The sequence below is a fragment of the Rhinichthys klamathensis genome, unplaced genomic scaffold, assembly GCF_029890125.1.
Source record: "Rhinichthys klamathensis goyatoka isolate OS25496 unplaced genomic scaffold, OSU_Roscu_1.1 h1tg000177l_1, whole genome shotgun sequence".
In the NCBI taxonomy this organism is placed as follows: domain Eukaryota; kingdom Metazoa; phylum Chordata; class Actinopteri; order Cypriniformes; family Leuciscidae; genus Rhinichthys; species Rhinichthys klamathensis.
The window spans coordinates 1556691-1584682 of record NW_026606706.1 but is presented as its reverse complement, the minus strand read 5'-3'; the positions used below and the strand labels follow the sequence as shown (position 1 = coordinate 1584682).

The following is a 27992-nucleotide window of genomic DNA, read 5'->3' as shown; positions in this document are numbered from 1 at the left end:
TATAACAACAGACAAATGCAAATATATCAATTTCGAACATAAGGTTTTACTCAATAATCATCTCTATATTTCTGCTGAAATACTGCTATGAAAAGTTTATTTCCTGTAAAGTTCTGAACCCAAACCCATAGCATGTCTCCTATAAGTTCTGATCAATGTGACAAACTATCTAAACATCTTTTTGTTCTCTTATACTGTATATGAAATTCAAGTCAATCACAGTGAATTAAATTATTTCTTTCAATCTTGCCCTCTTGCTTCCACTCCAGTCTCCAGGGGCATTGTGGTGTGCTGTAATAGCAGAAACAGTACAAGTGATGGCGCCAAAGCCCAAAAAGCAGCATGTCTTGCCATTCTGTGTGTGCACATGCGTGTGAGGTTTCCACTGGTTATATTCATAGACTGTCTGACTGTGTATGTGTCATCATAGAGCCCCTTCCCCCGTCTCTCTCTGTGATGCTGATGCTGAATTGCCCATCACTGAAGGACAGAGGGTGATATTCTTCTCATAACGTCCACTCGACTATCCGTCCTCCTTCCATCTGGAGTGAAGGATGGCGATGATCTGGATGCAGACAGAGAAGGCAGTCGTGCAAGAGCTACAGCGCAGATTGAGCAATGTCTCTCACAGCATTGGTAAGAACTGTAGCCTAAATGAGTATGTTTGTCACTCAGCTTGTTTTTATTAAAGAGCTACTTGGTGAAATGCCTCTACACACTGAGTCGCTTATTGATAGCTTTGGTAATGTTTTTAAGTGGTAAGAATTGCTCGCCTTTGGAATATTACAGCAGTAGGCTACTGTCTACATTATAATTTTATATGTGGCCACAAATGTTGGTCACTTCATGGTCAAAGTATTGGCCAAATCATAGCTGAGTTGATATTTGGAATAACAGCACTCTTGCTTGTGTGATATTGTTTAATTAAAATATTTACCCTGACATGTGAAATAATAGTTTATTTAAAAAAAAAATTGTTTTTAATGGAACAGTTTATTGAACCTTTAGACTAAATATAAATGAAAACCTTAAAAAAGTTTGCATATATGTTTTGTTTTGTTTTGTATTTGATATACATCAGGCTTTTATGGCCCACGCAGTGAGAATATGGAGCTCACAGTCGAGGAGAAAAAAAACACCTTTTTTATCTTTTCTTTTTTCAAAAGCCCAAAACTGAGCAAAAATGTCCACCTGGTGCATTCGTTGTTATTTAAATGACCTACAAGTAAGATGAAATTCTGATTGCTTGTAATGTAAATCAATGAGATTTTTGTATATATCTATCAATAATATGTCGTTGTAAGATGATATTTAAATGCTGTAGTTTTGATTGTAGGGGGCAAAACATATAATGAAATGCAACACGATGACTGAGAGATGTATAAATAAACATTCTTCAAAAGCCTGTTATATCTTTGATACATACTTTTTAACAAAAATAAGTTTTTTGATTAAATATAAAAAATATATAAATAATCAAGTAAATATAAGTTACTTCAGTCCAGTAAATGTTCATCTTGAAATATTAATAACATTACAAAAGTAATTATTATGTTTACATTATAAAAATGTAAGATTTCAATTTTAAGATGATACTAAAAGGCCTTTTACTTGCTAAAAAAGTATAAACTATTAATCTGAGGGCAGAAGGCATGTAGAAGATTGTGTACAACAGGTTTTTCAGCAAAGTTTTGATCATGTTGATCATTTAGAGGCCGTAGAAATGAATGTATCAAATATGATAGAGTAGTGATTCAGAACATATTCAGAAGCCCAATACTGGAAGAGAATACCAAAAACTGTTCTGTGAGATTCTTGCTGGGGGTGACTTGACCAAAGTGTGTGTGTGTGTGTGTGTGTGTGTGTGTGTGTGTGTGTGTGTGTGTGTGTGTGTGTGTGTGTGTGTGTGTGTGTGTGTGTGTGTGTGTGTGTGTGTGTGTGTGTGTGTGTGTGTGTGTGTGTGTGTGTGTGTGTGTGTGTGTGTGTGTGTGTGTGTGTGTGTGTGTGTGTGTGTGTGTGTGTGTGTTTGGCAGAGTTACTGCTGAGTACAAAAACAGATACCATAAAAACAGTTTTCCACAGCACGGCTTGCTGCAGTAGTTAGTACTCTACACAGGCTTTAGGTAAGCATGTATGTCGTTTAACTATATGTTCTGAATATGAGTTTAGCTGAGGCTTTAACAATTGTAGTCAACTGTTTGAGTTTAGTACCATGTACTGTAGTATCGTAAAGCATAGCTAAAAGAACACTGTGAGGTCAGGTATCAGACAGCAATAAAGGGGAAAGTTATGCTGAGGAAATCCAGGAAAAGGGATCCCAAACAAGGCAGTGATTGTGGAGAGCTTCCTCTGGTCCCGCTGGCACAAGGACAGAGTGAGTGAAAGCATGCTAACACTGGCAAAAATTCATCACTTTTATATGTTCAAAAGGTCTTTAGATGATTGTACAGAACAATAACGTTCATAATATTAAATATTTAAAAATATTTTGAAAGAAGTATCTTATGCTTACCAATGCTGTATTTATGTGATCAACAATATCTGTTTTCTATTTTAATATACTTTTAATAATATTTATCATAAATGTATTCCTTTCTTTAAAAAGAAAATCTAACTGAACCTAAACTTTTGAACAGTATGTACAGTGGGGTTAAAAAAAGTCAAATATTCTGAATTAATGTAGTTTTATTTATTACAAATGATATTATCAGCATAATAAACATGAGTTTGTGTAAAACCTTATGATCATGTTCTCCAGTATGATTTGACAAGGCAACCATTCCCTCAAGGACCACACCAACAATTTTTGGGATATCACCTACACCTACCTTACAGACTTCCCAGACTTTTTCCCAGACTTACAGACTTTGCCTTTATTGACTTTTACTGCCACAGACACAATAACCACAACCAACACATACTCATTCGTGATGGTCCTCGGGGGTCACTGAGTGAATTTCTAGACTATACACTTTTGTTAAGTGGTTCCCACTTCACTGTGGGCTGCTTTGGAGCTTGACCCACCACGGAGTCCTGTGCTTTCAAGTCTAGTGATCTCAAGTCCAGAGCTTTCTGTGCTTCCGAATCCGTTGGTCCCAAGTCCAGAGTCTCCAGCTGTCAAGACCACCATGCCAGAGTCTCGGGCTGGGATCCAAGTGGTTCCAGTGCACCCAAGTTCAGTGGTCCCTAGACCGGTCATCTTAGCACCCTTTAGCCCAGTGGTCCCAGATCTTTTTAAGTCCAGTGATCCTGAGTCTGGGGGTCTCCCGAGGTCTTTCTACCATTGAGTGTGTTTCCTGTGATGGCGGTGGCTATCTTGTGTGTTTGGGCCACACACACCTCTCCTGGTTCTCCCGAGGCGTCGGTGACCTCTACAGCTTCTCCTGAACTTCCTGTCTGCCCTGATACGACCTCTGTGGTGAACTCTCTCTGCCCAGATACGACCACGAAGGTCATCAATGAACTCTCTGTCTGCCCAGATATGATATCCCAGCTTCCTGTCTGTCCTGACACTACCATGGAGTTTGCCCCTGAACTTCCTATCTGCCCTGACGGTCCGCCTGCTCCGCTGTGGTGGTCTGTAGTTCCGCCTGCTCCACTGTAGTGGTCTGTAGTTCCGCCTGCTCCGCTGTGGTGGTCTGTAGTTCCGCCTGCTCCGCTGTGGTGGTCTGTAGGTCCGCCTGCTCCGCTGTGGTGGTCTGTAGTTCCGCCTGCTCCACTGTAGTGGTCTGTAGTTCCGCCTGCTCCGCTGTGGTGGTCTGTAGTTCCGCCTGCTCCGCTGTGGTGGTCTGTAGTTCCGCCTGCTCCGCTGTAGTGGTCTGTAGTTCCGCCTGCTCCGCTGTGGTGGTCTGTAGTTCCGCCTGCTCCGCTGTGGTGGTCTGTAGTTCCGCCTGCTCCGCTGTGGTGGTCTGTAGTTCCGCCTGCTCCGCTGTGGTGGTCTGTAGTTCCGCCTGCTCCGCTGTGGTGGTCTGTAGTTCCGCCTGCTCCGCTGTAGTGGTCTGTAGTTCCGCCTGCTCCGCTGTGGTGGTCTGTAGTTCCGCCTGCTCCGCTGTGGTGGTCTGTAGTTCCGCCTGCTCCGCTGTGGTGGTCTGTAGGTCCGCCTGCTCCGCTGTAGTGGTCTGTAGTTCTGCCTGCTCCGCTGTGGTTGTCTGTAGTTCTGCCTGCTCCGCTGTGGTGGTCTGTAGGTCCGCCTGCTCTGCTGTGGTTGTCTGTAGTTCTGCCTGCTCCGCTGTGGTGGTCTGTAGGTCCGCCTGCTCCGCTGTGGTTGTCTGTAGTTCCGCCTGCTCCGCTGTGGTGGTCTGTATGTCCGTCTGCTCCACTGTAGTGGTCTGTAGGTCCGCCTGCTCCGCTGTGGTGGTCTGTAGTTCCGCCTGCTCCGCTGTGGTTGTCTGTAGTTCCGCCTGCTCCGCTGTAGTGGTCTGTAGGTCCGCCTGCTCCGCTGTAGTGGTCTGTAGTTTTGCCTGCTCCGCTGTGGTTGTCTGTAGTTCCGCCTGCTCCGCTGTGGTGGTCTGTATGTCTGTCTGCTCCACTGTAGTGGTCTGTAGGTCCGCCTGCTCCGCTGTGGTGGTCTGTAGTTCCGCCTGCTCCGCTGTGGTTGTCTGTAGTTCTGCCTGCTCCGCTGTAGTGGTCTGTAGTTCTGCCTGCTCCGCTGTAGTGGTCTGTAGTTCTGCCTGCTCCGCTGTGGTGGTCTGTAGGTCCGCCTGCTCCGCTGTGGTTGTCTGTAGTTCTGCCTGCTCCGCTGTAGTGGTCTGTAGTTCTGCCTGCTCCGCTGTGGTGGTCTGTAGTTTTGCCTGCTCCGCTGTGGTGGTCTGTAGTTCCGCCTGCTCCGCTGTGGTGGTCTGTATGTCCGTCTGCTCCACTGTGGTGGTCTGTAGGTCCGCCTGCTCCTCTGTGGTGGGCTGTAGTTCTGCCTGCTCCGCTGTGGTGGTCTGTAGTTCCGCCTGCTCTGCTGTGGTTGTCTGTAGTTCTGCCTGCTCCGCTGTGGTTGTCTGTAGTTCTGCCTGCTCCGCTGTGGTGGTCTGTAGTTTTGCCTGCTCCGCTGTGGTGGTCTGTAGTTCCGCCTGCTCCGCTGTGGTGGTCTGTATGTCCGTCTGCTCCACTGTAGTGGTCTGTAGGTCCGCCTGCTCCGCTGTGGTGGTCTGTAGTTCTGCCTGCTCCGCTGTGGTGGTCTGTAGTTCCGCCTGCTCCGCTGTGGTTGTCTGTAGTTCCGCCTGCTCCGCTGTGGTGGTCTGTAGGTCTGCCTGCTCCGCTGTGGTGGTCTGTAGGTCCGCCTGCTCCGCTGTGGTGGTCTGTAGGTCCGCCTGCTCCGCTGTGGTTGTCTGTAGTTCTGCCTGCTCCGCTGTGGTGGTCTGTAGGTCCGCCTGCTCCGCTGTAGTGGTCTGTAGTTCCGCCTGCTCCACTGTAGTGGTCTGTAGGTCCGCCTGCTCCGCTGTGGTTGTCTGTAGTTCTGCCTGCTCCGCTGTGGTGGTCTGTAGGTCCGCCTGCTCCGCTGTGGTTGTCTGTATTTCTGCCTGCTCCGCTGTGGTGGTCTGTAGGTCCGCCTGCTCCGCTGTGGTTGTCTGTAGTTCCGCCTGCTCCACTGTGGTTGTCTGTATGTCCGTCTGCTCCACTGTAGTGGTCTGTAGTTCCGCCTGCTCCGCTGTGGTTGTCTGTAGTTCTGCCTGCTCCGCTGTAGTGGTCTGTAGTTCTGCCTGCTCCGCTGTGGTGGTCTGTAGTTTTGCCTGCTCCGCTGTGGTGGTCTGTAGTTCCGCCTGCTCCGCTGTGGTGGTCTGTATGTCCGTCTGCTCCACTGTAGTGGTCTGTAGGTCCGCCTGCTCCTCTGTGGTGGTCTGTAGTTCTGCCTGCTCCGCTGTGGTGGTCTGTAGTTCCGCCTGCTCCGCTGTGGTTGTCTGTAGTTCTGCCTGCTCCGCTGTAGTGGTCTGTAGGTCCGCCTGCTCCGCTGTAGTGGTCTGTAGTTTTGCCTGCTCCGCTGTGGTGGTCTGTAGTTCCGCCTGCTCCGCTGTGGTGGTCTGTATGTCCGTCTGCTCCACTGTAGTGGTCTGTAGGTCCGCCTGCTCCGCTGTGGTGGTCTGTAGTTCTGCCTGCTCCGCTGTGGTGGTCTGTAGTTCCGCCTGCTCCGCTGTGGTTGTCTGTAGTTCTGCCTGCTCCGCTGTGGTGGTCTGTAGGTCCGCCTGCTCCGCTGTGGTGGTCTGTAGGTCCGCCTGCTCTGCTGTGGTTGTCTGTAGTTCTGCCTGCTCCGCTGTGGTGGTCTGTAGGTCCGCCTGCTCCGCTGTAGTGGTCTGTAGTTCCGCCTGCTCCGCTATAGTGGTCTGTAGGTCCGCCTGCTCCGCTGTGGTTGTCTGTAGGTCCGCCTGCTCCGCTGTAGTGGTCTGTAGTTCCGCCTGCTCCGCTATAGTGGTCTGTAGGTCCGCCTGCTCCGCTGTGGTTGTCTGTAGTTCTGCCTGCTCCGCTGTGGTTGTCTGTAGTTCCGCCTGCTCCGCTGTAGTGGTCTGTAGTTCCGCCTGCTCCGCTATAGTGGTCTGTAGGTCCGCCTGCTCCGCTGTGGTTGTCTGTAGGTCCGCCTGCTCCGCTGTAGTGGTCTGTAGTTCCGCCTGCTCCGCTATAGTGGTCTGTAGGTCCGCCTGCTCCGCTGTGGTTGTCTGTAGTTCTGCCTGCTCCGCTGTGGTTGTCTGTAGGTCCGCCTGCTCCGCTGTGGTTGTCTGTAGTTCTGCCTGCTCCGCTGTGGTGGTCTGTATGTACGTCTGCTCCGCTGTAGTGGTCTGTAGTTCCGCCTGCTCTGCTGTAGTGGTCTGTAGTTCCGCCTGCTCCGCTGTAGTGGTCTGTAGTTCCACCTGCTCCGTGTAGTTTGGCCTGCTCCGTGTAGTTCCGCCTGCTCTGCTGCTTTGCTTATTACCCCTCTGGTATTTAAACCCCACGTTTTTTGTGTGTTCCTTGCAGGGATGCACCGATCCGATACTCTGATACTGGCATTTTTGCCGGATCAGGTATCGGTCAGACAAGGCCGATCCAAATCCTATATTGTGCGTTTACTATTCTGTGTTATTGTTAAGCCCCACAAAAGGCACAAAAACATTATAAAGCACCATAAATTTTCCGTGCACTATATTATAAGTCTGTAGTGTGTTTTAGTGCATATTGCTTGTGAGGTGACCTTGGGTGTTATGAAAGGCGCCATTAAATAAAATGCATTATTATTATTATTATAAGTGTTCTGAAGCCATTATATAGTATAATATGAGATAGAAATTAATATTTAAGTCATTAAATTCAAGATCACGTAAACTTTTTCCTCCGCTGCGGCTGTCATCATTCTTCAGCATTCAAACAGCGCGTCGTGTTCGGTTACGACAAGTCAACACGATGAAACTCTCTCCAATATGTTTAAATGTTACTATTATTATACTTGATCTGTAAATAAAGGTTTATGGTTTCGCATAAAACAACTTTATCTTGCTGGACTTTATTGCTGTAACTTAATCATGTTACTTTCTACCGGGTGTCTGTTAGATCACAACACTAGAGTAGAGTCAGAGCACTATAATTGTTCTTCACGCGCACAGAAACTGAAATTTAAAACTGTTAAAAGAAAAGGCTCAATAAACTATTGCATAGATAGATACTGTATAAATACACTATGCATCAATATGCCTTTCCTTTGTGCTTTGAACTTTTTAATGCGGACTCGACGCGCTGCGCGCTGTGACTCCGTGTTGCTTTAAAGGATTAGTTCACTTTTAAAAAAACTTTTGCTGATAATTTACTCACCCCCATGTCATCCAAGATGTCCATGTCTTTCTTTCTTCAGTCGAAAAGAAATTAATGTTTTTGATGAAAACATTCCAGGATTTTTCTCCATATAATGCACTTTGCTGGGCACCAAACGGTTCAAGGTCTAAATGACCGTTTCAGTGCAGCTTCAAAGGGCTTTAAACGATACCAGACGATGAATAAGGGTCTTATCTAGCGAAACGATCGGTCATTTCAAAAATAAATAAAAAAGTTAAAGTTTTATAGGCACAAATGCTCGCCTTGCGAACTCTCCTGTTCGAACTCGTTCATCAAAATGAACGGATCTTTTTTCGAGTCAATGACTCATTTTGATGAACGAGTCAATGACTCGAAAAAAGATTCGTTCATTTTGATGAACGAGTTCGAACAGGAGAGTTCGCAAGGCGAGCATTTGTGCCTATAAAACTTTAACTTTTTTATTTATTTTTGAAATGACCGATCGTTTCGCTAGATAAGACCCTTATTCATCGTCTGGTATCGTTTAAAGCCCTTTGAAGCTGAACTGAAACGGTCATTTAGACCTTGAACCATTTGGCTACCATTGAAGTCCATTATATGGAGAAAAATCCTGGAATGTTTTCATCAAAAACATTAATTTCTTTTCGACTGAAGAAAGAAAGACATGGACATCTTGGATGACATGGGGGTGAGTAAATTATCAGCAAAAGTTTTTTAAAAAGTGAACTACTCCTTTAAGCGCATCATTCTGCGCTCGGGATGCGCATTAAGCGCTTTGTGCCGCACTGCATTGGAGTCTCTCATATCATAATACAGTGACGCAATGAAAGATTATTAATAGCCTTTCTTCTTCTGTCCTATCTATCATTTGTTGCTGCCTCATTAAACAGCTGTGCTATACATTTAAAACACGTCTCAATTTTATAGTAGCTATAGCCTAGGCTATATAAAATAATTTATCTTTTTGATTTTTGTTATCTTGTTTTTCATTGTTTTCTTGTTTTTCAAAGAGCGATGTGTAACGGTTTACCAGATTTAGTGTTACACTTATTGTCTCTTATTTGTTCCCCACTAAATGTTTTTTTCACTAAATGTTCAGATTTTATACAATTATTGTGCACTCGTGATTTTTCTAGACTAAATTTTACTGCTGAATTATCCACTAATCTAGTTTATAATAGCATTTTTGTCATAGATTATGATCATATATTTTTTTGATTTGTTGTTTTTCTTTATAATGAAGTTGTCTGTATTAAGTAGATTGTGTTTAACACACAAAAGAGTGATTATCAGGTCAACACACAGAGTTATAGAAATTCTACTTGATTTAAAAAAAACTGCGCTGGTATCGGTCAATTCTCAGAATTTTTGGTATCGAATCGGATCGATTCTGAAAAAAATGGTATCGGTGCATCCCTAGTTCCTTGTCGAGTCTTGTGCTGCAAGGATGTACGTTTGGTGCACTTATCTGTTCCCTGGTTCTCTGGTCTCTGTTGTGGTTTTATGTTTATTTTGTTATTAAACTCTTTTGCGAATGGATCCAGCTCTCCCTTTGTTTTTGTGTTCACCCATGCGTTACACCACTATACAGTATGTGCAATGATAATGCTAATATTGTGTTCTAAAACGTTACAGTGATAGTTAAGCTCCAATAGTTAATTTTTTTTTTTTATATACTTAGAGCCATTTATTGTGAAACATTATATGTGTTTTCAAACTTTAGTTTGACTCAGTCTGGACTGGAGCAATATTTTTGCCCTAAGAGACTTTTAAGGAAAGTGTATATTTACATTTGTATGTGTCTGAAAGAGAGAGAGGTTTACCAGTGCTAGATTGATTTACCAAACTAAAAAGACTGTTTTCTACTTTTAAATGTTATCTGTTGGTTTGTACTGAATAACTTGGTTTGAATTCAGCTTTTATCTTTCCCTCCTCAGCAAGATCAGATGGCACTCTGAGATTCCTCTTATAGTGTGGAGAAACCAACCAAACACAGACACACACAGGGTCTCATTCATCCACCAATCTGATGGGGGAAGGGGCTCCTGGGGTGGGGCAGGAGACTCTTTTTGGGGTGATTGTGCCGACATAGACTGACATAGAGTGTAAACAAAGGAAGTACAGTGCTTAACAGTCAGTGATCTATTACTGTTATCAGTTAAAAAAAAATGTTGCAGGTGAAGGGAACTTGTGTATGTGTGTCAGGAGACCAGTTAATTCCAGGAAGTCTGGAAATGGAGAGAGAGAGAGAGAGAGAGAGAGAGAGAGAGAGAGAAGAGAGAGGAGAGAGAGAGTATGAGAGAGGAGAGAGAGAGAGAGAGAGAGAGAGAGAGAGAGAGAGAGAGAGAGAGAGAGAGAGAGAGAGAGAGAGAGAGAGAGAGAGAGAGAGAGAGAGAGAGAGAGGGGAAGTCATTAACTGGTGCACTTAACTGGTGCACCTGTCTCAGGTAGCTCATTCTGAGATAACTGCTTATGGTTACAAGGACGGCCGAGGATTTTAGTGAGACATAGAGAAACAGAGGGATGGATCTACAGAACAGAGGGAAAACTGTGTGCATTCCTCTAGCTGAGGTTGAGAAATATTACCATTTTTCCAGATGTTGCCACTGGCTACAAAGTAAGGCCTTATCATTTTATTTTATCTTATTTTAAAATGTAAAATTATTTTAAAAATATTTCATACAATTATTTGATTTGTTAATTTGTTATTTACTCCATTTACACTATTGTTATTTTACTTTATTAAACTTATTTCTGACAAATTTTGGCAATGCAGTTTTGCAGTTTTTGTCATACAAATAAAGCTCACTAAATATAGTTGATTAGAACTGAGAGTAGGAGAGAGAGAACAGGCGAGCACTACCATTAAAAGCTAATTTGAAATGTGAAAGATGATTTTCTGTCAAGTGTGTGTGAATATCCTAAGGGGGGTAAATCTGACTCCAATGGGACAACCCACTCTTATTTTAGAAGAACAAAACAATGGCAATGGATATATTCTCCCCTCTTTTCAGTCCCTCTTCTGTCATTTCCTTTTAAGTACCGCTTATAATATTTGATTGCCGTGTAGGTTTAAAAAAAAAAATGCATTTCTTAATCCTGCAGTTAAAAAAAAACAGGCCGTGACTATACAATAGAGGTGTGGACATGCAGATAATTAGTTGTACGCACTTTGAGGCACTATATATCCAGAGGTGGTTTTGGTTTGAGATAGATAGGAAAATCACCTACTCTTTTCTTTCTAAACATGTCTCTGATGTACCCATTGACCAGAGCATGGGAATTGCTTTGGGCAAGATTCACATCCCTCAGATGGTAATATAAACCAGACACAATAGATTCAAGACAGCCAGTAATATATTAGTGTGTGTGTAAAGACTCTGTAGGCTCTACTTACCTGTGGTTAACCTTCTTCACCTGTGGTTTATTTCATCTTAATCATCAAAAACAACAATAAGATCAGTGCTTTTTTTCATTTTGTTATCTGCTATTGTGCAAGTAAGGCACTGCCAAAAGATTTTCAGAAGAGTTTTAAATTTGATTTAAAGGGTAATACTGCAGGATTGTCTTGCCCTGGTTACAGGGAGAACTGGAACGCTCCTGTTATAATGAACGATGCTGTCAGAAGTGATGTTAGTGTGGTCTCTGTGTGTTTGTTACAGATGAGATCATGCAGAAGGAGTCCAGTCCTCTCTTCGCTGCTGACATCATAACTGAGCTCAAGAGACAGTTTTCATTCCTGTCAGGTAAATATTCTTTATATTTGCATTTCTTTCTTTATCCATGAAACTGAAAACATTATCCAGGGACCAACTGTAAGGATCCACAGGGAAATAGAAAAACAAAATGAGATCTCTTTGTGGATCTCTCAAATGAGATCTCAATTGTGTCTCATAGAAAGCAGATGGGATATTTTTGCTTATGGGGTTTTAATTCTTGGATATAAAAAAAAAAAAAAAAAAAAAAAAAAAAAAACAGGAATCATATTCATACGTGTCTCCTTAAGAGTTTCAAATCAGATCCTCAACAAGGGTCTCAACGGTTGCTAACATACTAAAATCTGGAGTCTGAGATTTCAATAAAAAGACTCAAACATTTCTCTTATCAAATGACTCCAAGACTAAAGTTATGCCATCCACGTTTTTATTTTAGGAGAGGAATTTTACTCATACAACACATTTCTAGTATATTGCAATAGAAACACTTTCCTTTATCTCAATGAGGGTAATCCATTTTTTTACATAAAATATATTGTAGTATTAAAGAGTTCTTGAATTAGACTCTAGAGCACACAAAACTATGTATTTGAATGCGTAACATTACGTTAGGGCACATGTGCGTATGCGTAGATTTGTTAGTCAAAATTCACTTCCTATAATTTACCTGCTTCTCTCTGTAATGGGTGGTTGGATAATTTCTTTAAACTGAATGTGTTTCTCTATAAAGCATGTAAAAAAACGATGTAGAGGAAAAATATATTTTGGTGTGTTAGAAACACTTCTGTGAAATGCAGGCATGTACATTACACTGCAGCTTTAAGGATTTAATCTGAATATGTGTTGCTTTTGCTGACCAGGTTGTTACCGTTAAACTGAACTGAGTAAACGATGCTTGCACAATCTCTGTCCTGTTAGTCATGGAGACAGGCGAGAAGAAGGCATGACTTAGCCCAAATTTATATTTTTGTCACATTGGGAACCTCACCAGCTCTCAACCAGCTCCTCCTTCCTCCTCTCTCTCTCTCTCTCTCTCTCTCTCCTCTCTCTCTCCTCTCTTCTCTCTCTCCTCTCTCTCATCCTCTCCTCTCCTTCCTCCTCTCTCTCTCTCTCTCTCTCTCTCTCTCTCTCTCTCTCTCTCCTCTTTCTCTCTCTCTCTCTCTCTCTCTCTCTATTTTCCATTCCATCACCACTGTCTTCTCTCTGTCTTACCACCGATGGTTCACCTTGTATTTTCATCCTGATTTAAAGGAACACAATAGATAGAAAGAATAAAGTGACATTTTTGAATCTCGCTTTATACATTGGGGAAATCATAGTTTCTATCCTGATGGAATACTGACAACACTTATGTGTCTTTATCTCTTCATATTTTTTTTAATGATTTATATTTATTAATGATACTTTGTGAGTAGAGGATGACTCACTATATCAGACCAATTACTTTTCAATCATTTTTCAATCTTTCAATCACTGTAAAATGGGCAAAACAATCCCACTTGTGTGGGAACGGAAACTAGGATACCATGATTTTAATGAGACTCGGTCTCTTTTGACAATATAGTAACAAATAGATTATGACTAACAATATGACAATTTATTAACAATATATACTACTGTTCAAAAGTTCAAAAATCCTTAAGATTTTATTTTATTTTTAAGAAATTCATTCTTTTATTCAGTAAGAAAGAATGCATTAAATTGGTCAAATGTGACAGTAAAGTCTTTTACATTGTTGCATAAAAAACAAAACTATTAATAAAAATAAATAAAAAAAATGTATCATGGTTTCCAGAAAAATATCAAGTAGCATTGATAATAATAAGAAATGTTTCTTGAGCAGCAAATCAGCATATTCTAATAATTTCTGAAGGATCATGTGACACTGAATAATAAAATATAATATAATCAACCAAATCCTTGGTGAGCATTCAGAAACATAAAAAAAAAATCTTTCCGACCCTAAACATTTGAACGGAAGTGTAGCTACATGCAAAATACCACTCAGAACACCTTAGTAACTACATAGCAACAGCCTGGTTACCTCCTATAACAAGCTAGCATCATTATGGTTTTGCACAGGCAAGTGGTTTGGTGTGTATAGTTAAGGTTCAGGGATGGTACACTTTTCTATTCTTGCTTTGCTTGTACAATTGTTATTGGTATTGTGGCACAGTCTTGTCAATGGTGCAGCAGGGATAAAATGTGGTTTTAAAACCAAAATGCTTGACGCTAACTGCCAAACAGATGCTAAGAACACTAACAAGCCGATCTGGTATTATGTCACAGTTTGGCTGTTGCTCAATAGCAGCAGCACACAATATGAAAACTGTAACATAGCATACAGGTGGTGTGAGCAGGTTTTTTACTGGTTTGCCTGTGTGCTAATTTAAGATCTTTGATGCATGCCAACACAGACAACAGGACAGCACGGTTTCTGATTTTTATTGCCCCCTGCTGTTTGCCTGTGTAAAAGATTATAGGAGCAGGATTTTTCTCTTTGATTCTTCATATTTCTGTCCATCTTTCTATTTTAGGGGGGAGAGGACAGGATGGAAGCCCTATCATTATCTTCCCAGAATTCCCTTCGTTTAGTGAAATTGGAGACCAAGAGTTTCGTAATGTTCTTACCTACCTGACAAGTATTCCCAGGTAAATTCACACATTAACACACATTTGAATATCATACATACTGACCGCAGTAACACATGTGCATGTGTCTTCATCAGTCTGAGTGCAGCAGGTGTGGGCTTTATCGTAGTGATTGATAGGCGTCGAGATCGATGGGCGTGTTTAAGGGCAACATTACTGCGAATCTCAGTAAGTCTAACAGTACTTGTGGCTTCTGAATCTCTCCTATATAAATGCACATAAATATTGTCTTCAATAATATTTTTGCAGATACTTCACACACATCTGGATATTTTGTTTTATTTATTTATTATAATATATTTAAAAATATCTCTTTAATATATTTATTTATGTATAATATGAATTTGAGTGCTTTCTTGTGTGTTTGTGTGTAGGGCTGGTTTCCCGCTAATCTTCGGCTTGTTCTGGTGCTGAGACCCAGTGCTATCCTGCAGCGAACGTTATCTGATGTGTTCTTCAAACTCCACAGAGATGACTTTAAAGTACCGGTATGAAACCTGAATGTGTGTTGTTGTTATGTTTTATACAGGCCACATCTGTTTGTGTGTGTCATGTCGTTGTAAATAATGAAGCCTGTGTGTATTGAAGGTCATCATGCTAAGCTCAGTGGCTGATCTGCACTCTTATATTGAGCGGAATCAACTGACACAAGACCTGGGTGGCTCTCAATACTACTGCCACAAGACCTGGATTTCTCATCGCACCGTAAGAACAAACACGTCTTGAAGTTGTATTTTTTTTATACTGACAGTGTGGATGCAGCATCACGTGAATTCAAATTGTTTATCAATTCACTTGTAGAAATGCATAATTTGCAGTCAGCCATGATTAATTTATTTCATGAGTGACATTGCCCAATACATTTTTTCATTCATAATATTAATAATACACGGCTTTTCATGTGATTGCAACATTGCGGCCTTAATGAGACGACCTGCTTACGACGACCTGTGTAAAGGTGCGCTAACTTTAATGTTATTACAGCAAAAATAGTGTATAGCAAAGAAACACAACTCACACACAAGTCTCTTTCAAACCAAGCAGAAACAGAAAGTTGGTCAACGTGGTGAATTCACATGGACAATTTAAAGCTGTTGCGAAATCTGTGTTGGGAAAAGGTGGATTCCTTTTGAAATGACTGGATCTTAAAACATCTTTCATTGGGCTATTGATAAAACTTTCTGGCATTTAATTGAATATGATTGAAACATTTTGTCATTTTAATTACGTTTTATGTGTAATGTTTGTAATTGGAGAAAAATCATTGAGTGCACATTAAAAACCTATGCATAAACTCAATGAAACAAGCTACACCAGTGATATACGTCATATGTGAAATTATGAATTCTTTTTGCCGGTAGGATCTTGAAAGCTTCGCTGCATTACTGAAGAGGATGGCTCAGAGACTGCAAATGTTCGGCAGAGAGCTGGCAGAAACAGAGCTGCCTAACAACCACCTAACAGCCGGCAATCTGCTCAATGCACACACCAGCAGAAAAGACAGTTTGAAAGTATAAAAAAAAGCATTAAATATGTTCAGTAGTTTTCAGTAAGTGCCACCTCACACATTCATTTGGTTTTTACAAAATTATTCTTTGCTTCATTGTTTTCTCTTTAGGAAGAGATGGCAGAAGCTCTCAGCCAAGGACGTAAACTCTTGGAGAACATCAGGGAGCCGGTCCGCAGAGATCCGGACAGCAGTCTAAACCCTGATCAGCTTGAGAATCTTGCTACCGTGCACAGGTTAATCTCAGACTCTTTCTTAGTAGAAATCCTCTAGAACTTTTCCTCTGTTGTTTTTCTGCATCTTAATCTGAAAAATAAATAAATAAACATATGTATGTATGTATGTATATATATATGTAAAATACTAAATTCATTTATTTTAATTTACTTATACTATATGAGAATTCTAAAATAACACTGTAATGTCATTTATGCTGTTCAACATTAAACAAAAATAATTTATTTTGAACTGACTTTTGTTTTCTTAATTATTTTCAGGAATTTTTATTAGTTTTTAAAAAAAATATATATATAGATTTAATAAATTATTATTTTAGTTTGAGTTATATTAGTATTTCAACTTAAACTTATTTAGGCTATTTCAGTTAGTTGCCAAAACAACATTTTCCATTAAATATTTATATTTAATTTAATTTCAGTTTTATTTCAAATACCGACAACAATTTTTAATAGTTTTAGTTAGCATTTACAATAGTGGTTTATACACTATTTCATCTAATATACATGTGATATTTGTTTTGTTTAATGTATGCACTGTCAATTACTAACTCATTCAGATTTCATTCATATATCCCTCTCTCTCTCTCTCTCTCTCTCTCTCTCTTGTTCCCTGCCAACTTGCAGGCTATTATCCCAGTTGAATGAGAGCTTTACTGCATTTGATGAGTTCTGGATTCAGCATCAAAATAAACTGGAGCTATGTTTGAAAAACTGCCAGTTTGAGCACAGCTTTCAACAGGTCTTGCTTTTAAAAGACACTCATATTTTACAGCTTATTCTTATTACTGAATAACATTAGCATTTACTAATAATATTTGCACTCTGTTTTATTTGCTATGGTCTTGTAGTTGCAAACAGAGCTGGAGAAGGCAACAGAAACGATGAATGCCTTCTCAGATATTGGACTAAGCCCCGCCCAAACAGAACACCTCCTTCAAGAACTGACCAATCACGAAAGGAAAGTCTGTGTGAGTCTCCGCCATCTGAATAATCTTATTGTGTTATCATGCATCAGACATATATGCATGGATGTGTCAGTCTAATTGATATGAAAGCTTTCAATAACCCTTGTGATGAATACCTCCTCTCTAACCTTTTTCTGCAGGAAGTGCTGGACAGAGTAAGATCTCTGGTTGCTGAGGGCCAAGGATTGATTGACAGCTCTCAGAATGTTGATGACAGTGTTGCAGTGAAATGCAGTGAGCTACAGAAAGCGAGAGAGAATCTCATCCAAGAGCTAAAAGACAAGAAGACCATGCTGACACAGGCTATAGAGCTACACAAAAGACTGGACATGGTGATTTTTAATTTTAATATATATATATTATATAAATATATTATATAAATATTTCAGTTACCAGCCCGGTTTAACCATTACCTTACACCAGCCATAAAGCTTTTAAGACAGAACTAGTTTAGCAAGGGAGACCTGGAGTGATGGTGCATAAAGTCTTTACCTTCACTCAGCTACATGCAAATTCTCTACGCACAGACATGTAACCACACTTTCATACTGTATATGCAAATCTGTTTCCACCACGTTCTCTTCTGTACTTTTTCTCTTTCAGGTGTGTAAATGGTGTGATGATGGGATTTACATGCTAGCATCACAGCCTCTTGACAAGTGCCAATCACAGGAGGGGGCGGAGTCAGCACTGTCAGAGCTGGAGATTTACCTGGAGACAGCCAATGAGAAACAGCAGTGGGAGATCAGCACAGTTTGGCTGGAATATGAGAGCATACTGAACAATGAGCTCAGGGTGAGGCAATATGAATTCATAACTATACATGCAACTCACTTATAATTCAAATCGATTCAGTTTAATTTGTAGTCAACAGCACAAAATAAAATGGAAAAAAACATTGTTAGTTTTTATTTAGTAATAAAAATATAAATAAGTTAAAAAAATAAAATAAAATAAAGACTTGTGTTATATCATATTACATAATGTGTAATGAAACAGGAGCAGGTGAAGCGTGCATTTGAGAAGAAAGCCTCTCTCCTGGAGATGTTTGAGAGGAGGAGGGTTAGCCTGAAAAAACTAGCAGCCAAACAAACACGCCCTGTCCAGCCTGTGGCCCCTCGACCAGAGTCACTCTCATCTCCTGGTATCTATCTATCTATCTATCTATCTATCTATCTATCTATCTATCTATCTATCTATCTATCTATCTATCTATCTATCTATCTATCTATCTATCTATCTATCTGTCTGTCTGTCTGTCTGTCTGTCTGTCTGTCTGTCTGTCTGTCTGTCTGTCTGTCTGTCTGTCTGTCTGTCTGTAACTTTTTTTTAAGTGTAAAATGGAGGCAATTGGTGTATTTCTCTCTTTCAGCTCACAGGGATCACGAGAACATCTGTATTAGCGAGGACTCAGACAGCAGTGTGTCCTATAAACAAGTATGTATAATTCATCTACAATGCCCACATTGTATTTTCCTCCCTTTTCAATCATTTTACAGTTTTTCTCAATCGCTTTGGCACATTTTTCGAAACAGTCTTAACATTCTCTAAACTGTAAGTTCAATTTTCACAACTGTTTGCTGGAACATCAGAACATACCTGCAGAACATAGTAACTCACCCAAAACGTTTAATACATGCTTCAAAATGTAGTTATTGTGTCAGTAAATTGGCCAATGCCACCAAAATAAAAAATGTTTTTGTCATCATGTGAGTCAAAATGTTTAGATGCGTTTTCATCATGGAAATATTTGTTATATACACATTTTGTTTGTTTTTTTCTACTTTTTTTGTTGACAATTTGTTGATAATTTGTTGAATTTCTACAGCCTACTATACAAGATTTTCAGTTCAGTTTATAGCTTCCTATTGCTCTTCCATGGCAAGCAACTGTGAATTTTCAGTTCATGTGTAACACATTTATATACACATGTATAAATACAAAAATAAATGTACTACTGTGTGAATACAAATGTATTTATCCAGTACTGCTGTAGCTGCTGCTGTTTAGGATTGTGACTTGTGACGTTCTTCTATGTTCAAAAATAGTAGTGATTGTGCTTGGCAAACTCCATATATATGCTTCCAAACTTGATTGGTTGTTTAGTAAGATTGTGATTACAATATGTCAGGCTATTTGCCAATTTAACAGACAATACAAACATTCCATGTCAGATATTTATTGAATATACATACTGTACATGTCTGATAGATTTCGATAACTAAATACATAATTTTGCATCTGATGGCTCACATGATGAAATAATGTTTAGAAGTTGTGAAGAGTTTAACAATTTCACTGAGAATCAACTCATCAGTTTTGATAAACAAGCCATGTGCATTTAATTATTGTGCAAATTGTAGACAATTGTACTTACTCTTTGCACACAAAACACAAGCAATTTGCAATTAAAGTAATTAGCAAAATTAATGCAATTTGCTTAAATCAATAAGAAATTCAAATCTAATGTGAACAATAAACGAATTGTTCAGAGATCTGAGAAAAACTGTAAATCACTCTCTTTGCAAATGCTATAAACCTCTCTCTCATGTAGGGAACTCTATGTAAGTTAAGGGCCTTGACTATTACTCAATAATGATCCTCTCTATGTAGGTAAGCTTTGATCAGGTTGACAGGAGCAGCCGCAATGCTTCTGTATCTGAGGAGGAGGAAACCCTGGCTGTGCTGCGCAGGTCAGTCCAGGGTCAAAGGGGAAAGGGAGAAACACATGTGCCTTACTAGACCATCAACACCCCTCTACAGTGTAGTAATGAACTGTTCCTCATTGTCTGTGTGTTCTGTGTTTGTTCACAGGCATGTAATGAATGAGTTACTGGAAACAGAGAGAGCATATGTGGAAGAGCTTTTGTGTGTTTTGCAGGTGAGTGAATCTGTCAGTTCTTTCATAAATAAAATTAATCTTCACATCAAGGAACTACTTGTTAAAGTGGCCTTATCCTGTTTTAGCCGTTTTTGCCCCATGAAGTCCTCTTGGACCTGGGAGGTAGATTATTGTTGTGAAAGTTGAAGCAGGTCTACACCAAACGCTTTATTATAGTGCCATGAAAATCCTGTTTTCTGTGATATGCCCCCATTAAATGTGTCATGTGTGTGTGCTGTAGGGATATGCTGCTGAGATGGACAACCCCTCCATGGCTCCTCTCATCCCTGCGGCCCTGCAGAACAAGAAGGATGTGTTATTTGGGAACATGCAGGAGATTTATCATTTCCACAAAAGGTGAGCACCATCTAGTGGAGTGGATAAACAGCATTAAAATGTAAAGGATTATTTGGAGAATAGTTAGTAGCATCATTAGTTAGGAGGATGTAAAATCTGATTCATTTTAGCGAATTATTTGTTCGCGGATATCACTGATTAAATGAATGAATCACAGCTCAAATAAATGTTTCACAATTAATTTTAAATTTCCTTTCAGAATATTCCTCAAAGAGCTGGAGACTTACACTGACTGTCCTGAGCTTGTGGGCAGCTGCTTTTTAGACTGGGTGAGTTTTTCTTATAACTAGCAAGAAAACAAAGCATTTTTTGAAGTATGTAGTAAAAGGGAACTTTTAGGAGTTTATTTTTCTCAGTGATGCTCAGATCTTTGGTCATTGTGGTTGTTTAGATGAGGGAGCTGCAGATTTATGAGAAATACTGTCACAACAAGCCTCGTTCTGAGAGCCTCTGGAGGCAGTGCTCAGACTGTGCCTTCTTCCAGGTATGTACTGTTACGATCTTCTAGGGTTGGGAGAGGGTAACAAACTTCAATTAAATAAAAAACGTAAACGTGGAGGGTTCCCTTCAGTCCTCTGCCCCAGAAACGTGACCCAATGATTTATTGTATTTAAACAAAGAAAATGGAAGTTTTCAATCTTCAGGAGAAGGTCAGAGCAAAACAACAAACAAAAGAGGAAACTTACTATCAGGAGAACTAAATGACCTAACCAGGTCAAATAAAATAAAATAAACAACATGTGCTTCCCTCCCCTCCCTGACTAACCAAAAACAGGGGTTAATGTTTTATTTAAACATTCTTTCTGTTTTCCATAACAAAGAAGTTGATATATAATACAGATACAATACCTTTTAATTACCGAACAAAGTTATAAAGAAGAGAGAAAAAAGAGAGATTGCTTTAACACGCAAGCACACCAAAAACAAGATCAACTGCACTACACCAGGACAACGCACCAGTTTCACACTCTGTTACAGCAACACACAAGTCTGGCGCAGGGGAGAAGTGAACCTCCCCAAGCAGTGTTCACTCTGCTCTCTTATAGTAGCTCTGTAACTCTCCTTACGAGCCTCAGGTGTGGCTAATTAACTGCAAGGCAATCAGAGTGAGGGAGAGACTGACAGACCATATAACAATAACAACAGTATTTAAAGGTGCAGTGTGTAACATTTTTGAGTATTTATTAACAGAAATGCAATATGACATCCATAACTATGTGTTCAGTGGTGTATAAAGAACTTACTTAACAAACCGTAATGTTTTTATTACCTTAGAATGAGGCATTTATATCTACATAGGCGCGGGAATCCCAAGGGGGTAATCCATCGACCGGAAGTTGAAGCCGGCCGGGTGCCGCCATGTTGTAGCAGAACTTCACTTGCGTTAGCATTTCCATTGACTCCCATTCATTTTGGCGTCACTTTGACAGCGAATAACTTTACATCTGAGGCATTTAAAGACTCCATTTGTCCATTATTTATTTCTAAAGAAACACGACAATGTATAAAGTGCTCCATTACCTTCTATGTTACATTATGGCCCCGTAGAAACAGATTTAGTAAAAATAGGCTAACGATTGCGTCATAACCACTCGACTCTCTGTCGCGCTGTACAGAAATTACCGTACAGACAGGAGGAGAAGCTCGCAGGCGATCGGGGGGACGTCCCGTCAAGGGAGAAGCCAATAGATGAGTCCATAAAAGCAACGGAATACTTACTCCTGCTCACTCACGCCAAAGAACTCTTTGCTCAAGTTCCCCGTCTCTGCAAGATTAACGGTGGCAATTTTCATGCACAGCTACTAGAAGATTAACGTCTGTCAGACAGGTTGCTCACGTCATCAAGCTTAGTTTGAGTCGGTTTGAGACTGCGCGTCAGGAACGGAAGTGCTCAAAAATCGCTAAAAATGGGCTTCAACTGTCTCAACTGAGTTCCAATGAGATCGCTCTGTCCATTTCTTATACTGTCTATGGGGAATCCCCTTCTATGAAGGTCGCCATATTGTGACGTCATATTTCTACAGTAGCCGAACGCGAACAAACAGCGCTACAGAGCGCGTTTCGTCACTACCTTGAAAGAGAAGCCGCAGGAAGCTAGAAGAAGCTAGCTAGTCATAAACACCGTGAGTAGTGACTTTTCCCTTGTCAGTGGTGTAAATATGTAGTTGGATTGTTTCATGTAACTTAATTCTTCTCCCTCGCTGTGTTATGGCTTTGCTATGTGGGGATAAATGTGCTGGTTAAGTTCGTGAGACAGCTGATTAGTAGGCTACTCTTGTCATTGACCGTAAAACAGTTACAGGAATCACCAACCCGTCGATCTTGGAAGCATTTTAAGTCGATCGAGTTTCCAAAATCAGAGAAAAAAAGCCTATTGTGTGTGTAGTAAGTGTGTCTAGGGATGCAGAGGCGCGCGCGCTGTTACAATCACGTCATTTTTGCCGCACGCACCTTTGGGCTCATGCGGACGCGTCGAGTTTAAACAAGGCTTTACGCTTTAACGAGCTCAGCCACAGTAACAGCTCATATTAGCCAGCTAAACTTTTACTACCCTGTTAGAAAAATATATAGTTGCATATTTTCATGTGGTTCTTCTCCCTCGCTGTATTATGGGTTTGCTATGTGGGGAGAATGTGCTGGTTACGTTCGTGAGACAATCAGCTGATTACTATTATTATATTATGTAACATTAAGACCCTTGATCCTCACCTGAAACTTTATCCATGATGTGGTTTATAATGGACTGTGGTACAGAAACTTGGTTTACGCTGGCTATTCTCTGCTGTCTCAGTCGACGATGTTTGTCCCGTTTTAGCCACCGTAGCTTCTTCGAAAGGGAGGGGTGAGCGGTGGGCTGAGCCCTTAGTGTAAACTCGCAACCGAACCGCTAGATGTCGTCAAAAATCACACACTGGACCTTTAATAAAGTAAAATACATAAAAAAAACACTTTTTACATAATACGTCCTCAGGACGTAACAGTACACATACTTATTTAAAACAGCATACTACTACTACTACATACTATATTTGCATTATGTAGTGTATATATACATATACAATGTTCTGTTTGCATGTAATATTTTTGGATGAACTACATTTCTACTACATTTGCCTAAAAGTTCACTGTGTGTGAAATACTATATACCACAAACCAATGTGCTACACTTGACCTTCCATATTCAGGGTGGCAAATAATCCGGGAGTAATAATTATTTTTAACATCTTCTTCTTCGTTATTTGATTGCCTTACCAAAAGAGAATGGAATTTTACAAAAATGGATTAAAACACAAAATTTACACAGTTTAAAAGTTTAAAACATTTATCTGTGAATACTGAAGACTGTTTTCCATTTTTTATTATTTTTTTATTAGTAGGTAACATGCAGTGCATACTGTGCAGTATGCAGTACTCTAGAATTCTTTTCCAAACACACACTCTCAGACACACATCCACACTTAACACAATATGTTGATGACATCAGGCCCTCTCTGTGAAAGAAAGCCGTTTACCACATTGTGTTTGTGCATCAGGAGTGTCAGAAGAAACTAGAGCACAAGCTGGGGCTGGACTCATACTTACTAAAGCCTGTGCAGAGAATCACCAAATACCAGCTCCTGCTGAAGGTACGTGTGTGTGTGTGGAGATGTAATAACTGAAGGGTTTGTTAAAACACCTACGCAGCAGTGTTAATTTTTTTATTTTTTTTGTAAAACAACACAAAGTATAGCATTAAAAATGTGCATAGCATTTTTTTAAACTAAAAACATGAAAAACTTCACTAGATTTGCAATGTTAATAACTCTGGAAATGTGCCATCACAGTCTGAAAAGAGTCCAGAAGAAAAGAACTGTCAATAATTCCATTTCAGGGGTCATGTAATAGAAACCAGAATTTTTCTTTGAAATGTGTTTTAGGAGATGATTAAGTACAGTAAAGGCTGCGAGGGCTCAGTGGAGCTGCAGGCAGCTCTGTCCTCCATACTAGGGATCCTGAAGGCTGTAAATGACTCAATGCATCTCATTGCCATCACAGGATATGAGGTAAAAGGCATGCACACGCTTTACTCTCGTCCTCTCCATCAATATTCATTAATGTTTTCTGTCACTCCTATTTATTCCACATCTGCAAGCAATATTTATTGATTCCATGCAGGGTAACCTTGGAGACCTGGGTCGCCTGCTGATGCAGGGGTCGTTCAGTGTCTGGGCGGAGCATAAGAGAGGTCATGTGAAGGTGATAGAGTTGGCTAGGTTTAAGCCCATGCAGAGACACCTGTTCCTGCACGAGAAAGCCCTGCTCTTCTGCAAGAGACGAGAGGAGAGCGGAGAGGGATATGAGAAAGCCCCCTCATATAGCTTCAAACAGGAGCTTAGTGTGAGTATAATAACATAGAGTGGAATAATGCTTAGCTAAAGATGTTATAAAATGATGATGAGCTCATATTGGTAAGTCACATCTCTTCTGTTATGTTCAATTAACCATAGCATTTCTCCCAGGCTGAGGACATTTTTTTATACTTCCAGAGTTGCATCTTTAAAAGGCTTTAAAAGATCTGACTTTTTTCTAAAATAGCAAATGCAACATTTCAGATATATTTTATTGATCATTAGAAATTTATTGGCCATATTAAATTGAATTTATTTATTTATTTTTAATTATTTTTATTTTTAAAAATGCAAGAAGCATTTTTTATAACACATAATAAGCACAAACTCAAATATTTAAACTTTTTGGTTAAATGCCTGGCAGAAAACATTTTTTTATTTTTGGATTCTAGTGCTTTTTATATAATTTAATTTGTGCATAAGAGTATGCCTAATTTGCATGTTTAAATTAGTTTTGTCACACTTTTTTTTTTCTTTTTTTTTTTTTTTTTTTTTTTTATACTTCAATAGCCTATTTACCTGATGGTCTCTGTTCTGTCTTCATTAGATGGCTGCTATTGGAATAACAGAGCATGCTAAAGGGGACAGCAAGAAGTTTGAGATCTGGTCCAGTTCAAGGGATGAGGTCTACACAGTACAGGTGAGCTCAAGAGTGTTGTGTCTTAGTTCATATTCCTATTAAAAAGATTATGTTATCAGACGTGTTATGTCTGGTATATGTTATCCTGTAGGCCGTGTCTGAGGAGGTTAAGACTATCTGGGTGACAGAAATCCGGAAACTTCTAACAGGACAGTTGGAGGCCTGCAAAGGTATTGGTCTGGTTTTATGTTTGTTTGGAAAGAAATATGTGATGCATTCAGATGACCGATTTAACACAAAGATGCATTAAATGCATGCTCTTGTTATGTAGAGGCAAGTCAACAGAGGGCACCTGATCAGTTCACCTCAGATACCAGCTCAACTAACAGGTACGATTACACACGATCACATTTACACATTTATATTGGAGCTAATTTTAAAACATGAAATTAATCACATCTTAAGACTGGTGAAAAATGAACGCAGTAACCTCAGGAGTGGAGGAGTGGAGAAACAGAAGACAGAAGAGGAAAGAGGCAAAGAACTTGAGAACATTCTAGAGCCTGGAACAACACAGAGAGTGAAAGGTGAGTGAAAAAATTTAACTCTACTACATGCGTACATACATCATGTCATTAGAGACTTTTCATTTTTGTTTGAACTTCCTCTTTAACTTCTTTCTGTTTCTTTTGGTGGTTTACAGGGTCGTCATTCAGCTTTGAGACAAAACCAAAACGACAGGATATCCGAAGTGACCCTACACCTCTAGGTGACCTATTTTAGCCAAACATGAAGTTCACATGTTCTTGATCTCTTCTCTTCAAGAGATTTTAAAAATAAAAATAGAAAATGGCTGATGCTAAAACCAGCTAATTCATTGCCACCAAGCTCTCTAAAGATTAAAGGCAGAAAATGAGCTGATCCTCAGGAATAGCTCACTCAAAACTCTGTCGGGTGTACTTCAGTTCAGGCAATGTGCCATATTAAGAAGATGCAGAGATGCCATCTGATTGGTTATTTTCCTCCCAGAAACAGGGCCACACCCTAACTTGGGCGGAGTCAGGTGGTTCAGTACATCAAGCCTGTTTCAGAATCGTAGGAGAGGTACACATACTGAGTACACACGTATGTGCACACTCATGCATACTCCACTGAGGTTTTACTAGGGTAGCATGTGCTTGTAGGTTATATGTGTGTCTCATCTGATGCTTTCTGAGGGGTTCTGACCACGTCTTTGTCTATACACGATTGTTTCGGGTTAAGCTCTATCGACAGCATCTGTTACACAAAAAATTTGTCCCTCAGTTTGTAAAAACAAACAAAAACGTGTTTATGGTAATAGATTTACCACGGAAGTTAATGGAGCAAGACATTACAGAGGATTTCAAAGCAGAAATGTGCAGCACATAGTTTTGTCAAAACGCTTTTGTGAATTCTTCTGTATTAAAAATGTGTTATTTGTGGACAGATTGTCCTTTCATTTATGCTGTTGATAGACATTAACATGTATTGAACCCGGAACAAACCACTGACACACACTCACGCATGCTCTTTGTGAGGTTTTGGAAATGTGCACTGGTCTGTCCCCTGTCTATCACGTCACGATGAGGCTTCAATGGTACTTTCTCTGTCATCTCTACATGGCCCTCATTTATGTGCTCACTTGCAATACAAACTCTGTTCCCCATCCTTTTAACTTTTATCTATTTTTTCTCCCACTTCTTTCATTTTCTTCTGTTTGTCTCAGGTTGGTCTAAAGGATCTCTTTCGCTGGATGCCTCTGTGGAGCATGATGGATACTTTAGTGCAGAGGAGCAGATGACCTCTGACCCAGAGGAGGAGAAGGAAGATAAACTGGTGCATGACCATGTCTGTTTTTTACTGTTAGACTTAAAGCAAAAGGGTGTCATGTTTTATGCATTTCCTCATCTTTATTTCAGTGTGAAGATGAGCTGCAGTCTATGAGGATAGAGGAAGAGATTCAGCTTTCTGAAGAGACTAAGGACCCTGAGGAATGAGAGTTGAGTGTGAATGTGAATGTGTCCGTTATGCCATCAATGTACAGCATATACACTATGTGTCATGCATAATTCTGGAAAAGAGGAAAATGAGACATATAAAACATTAACTTTGATGTTTTGCATACTCTTAAAAATAAAGGTTCATGGGTGAACCACGTGGTTTAGAATATCTGGAGAAAGCTGTCCATTAGCATTCACATTCATTTAAATGTCAATGTGACGACAAGTGCTTTTTATGAGAATACACAGCTAATTTTAAATAGTTGTCAATGGAGAAAAATGCTTTTTAGAACCATACATCTACCAGCAGGGGTGATACTAACCAGCCAAAAACCAAAAGGTTAGTCCCAAAAATAGGTTATCAGCCTCCACATGGACCTTTTTATTATTTAATTATAAGAAACCATCTCTAGACCATAATGTAAAAACCTATAATGTAACATCAAGAACTTTAATGTAACATTCCAAAGAAATGTATACAGTGAAAATTGACTCTTGTTCTCATAACTCAGAGTTCTTTGCAAAGACCCATTGAAGAAGCTTTATTTTTAAGAGTGTAGTCTTTGAATGCACCAAAATAATGCATTTCGCAGAGACACCTGAGTTGGCTCTTTACGCACTGTTATAGTATGTTGTGATACATGTTTCATATCCCTTAAAACTTAGTAGTAATTTGTGCCACAGTAATTGTGTCTATAATGGGATATGGCATGTCTGTTGTCAAGTCCTGTAATCTCCAATGTGAATGCATGTGACAGCTGTTATATCATTGCATCCAGAGAACTAGGACCTACTGTACATGTAAAACAAGCATATCATATATGCAGATGTTGTTTCTCAAAGTGACTGTGATCACCCTGTGCCATTTGTATGTAAAATGTTTAAAAATCAATATTGTTTTATATATACATATAAAAATAAAATCATAGTTGACTAATGA

At 40.0% G+C, this 27992-nt stretch overlaps 1 protein-coding gene across 10 annotated transcripts; it reads left to right on the top strand.

The window, feature by feature from the left end:
• The first annotated feature begins 381 nt into the window (after positions 1–381).
• mcf2lb (mcf.2 cell line derived transforming sequence-like b) lies at positions 382–27992 on the top strand. Of its 10 annotated transcripts, none has more exons than XM_056260683.1 (30): positions 382–636; positions 11409–11492; positions 14000–14114; positions 14192–14282; positions 14489–14602; positions 14703–14819; positions 15476–15625; positions 15733–15857; positions 16485–16599; positions 16709–16828; positions 16966–17157; positions 17429–17620; positions 17825–17969; positions 18198–18262; positions 19439–19518; positions 19640–19706; positions 19948–20063; positions 20263–20332; positions 20455–20547; positions 23597–23689; positions 23981–24106; positions 24219–24440; positions 24999–25091; positions 25183–25261; positions 25363–25420; positions 25497–25618; positions 25735–25800; positions 26061–26156; positions 26779–26900; positions 26972–27992. In XM_056260683.1, the coding sequence occupies exons 1-30, from the start codon at positions 555–557 to the stop codon at positions 27047–27049; spliced, it is 3288 nt and encodes a 1095-aa protein (XP_056116658.1). In that variant the 5' UTR covers positions 382–554; the 3' UTR covers positions 27050–27992. The 10 variants fall into 10 exon arrangements, with proteins under 10 accessions (XP_056116658.1, XP_056116660.1, XP_056116661.1 ...); XM_056260685.1 differs by lacking the exon at positions 382–636 and adding an exon at positions 10228–10363 and having other exon boundaries at positions 25518–25618; XM_056260686.1 differs by lacking the exon at positions 382–636 and adding an exon at positions 10228–10363 and having other exon boundaries at positions 26067–26135.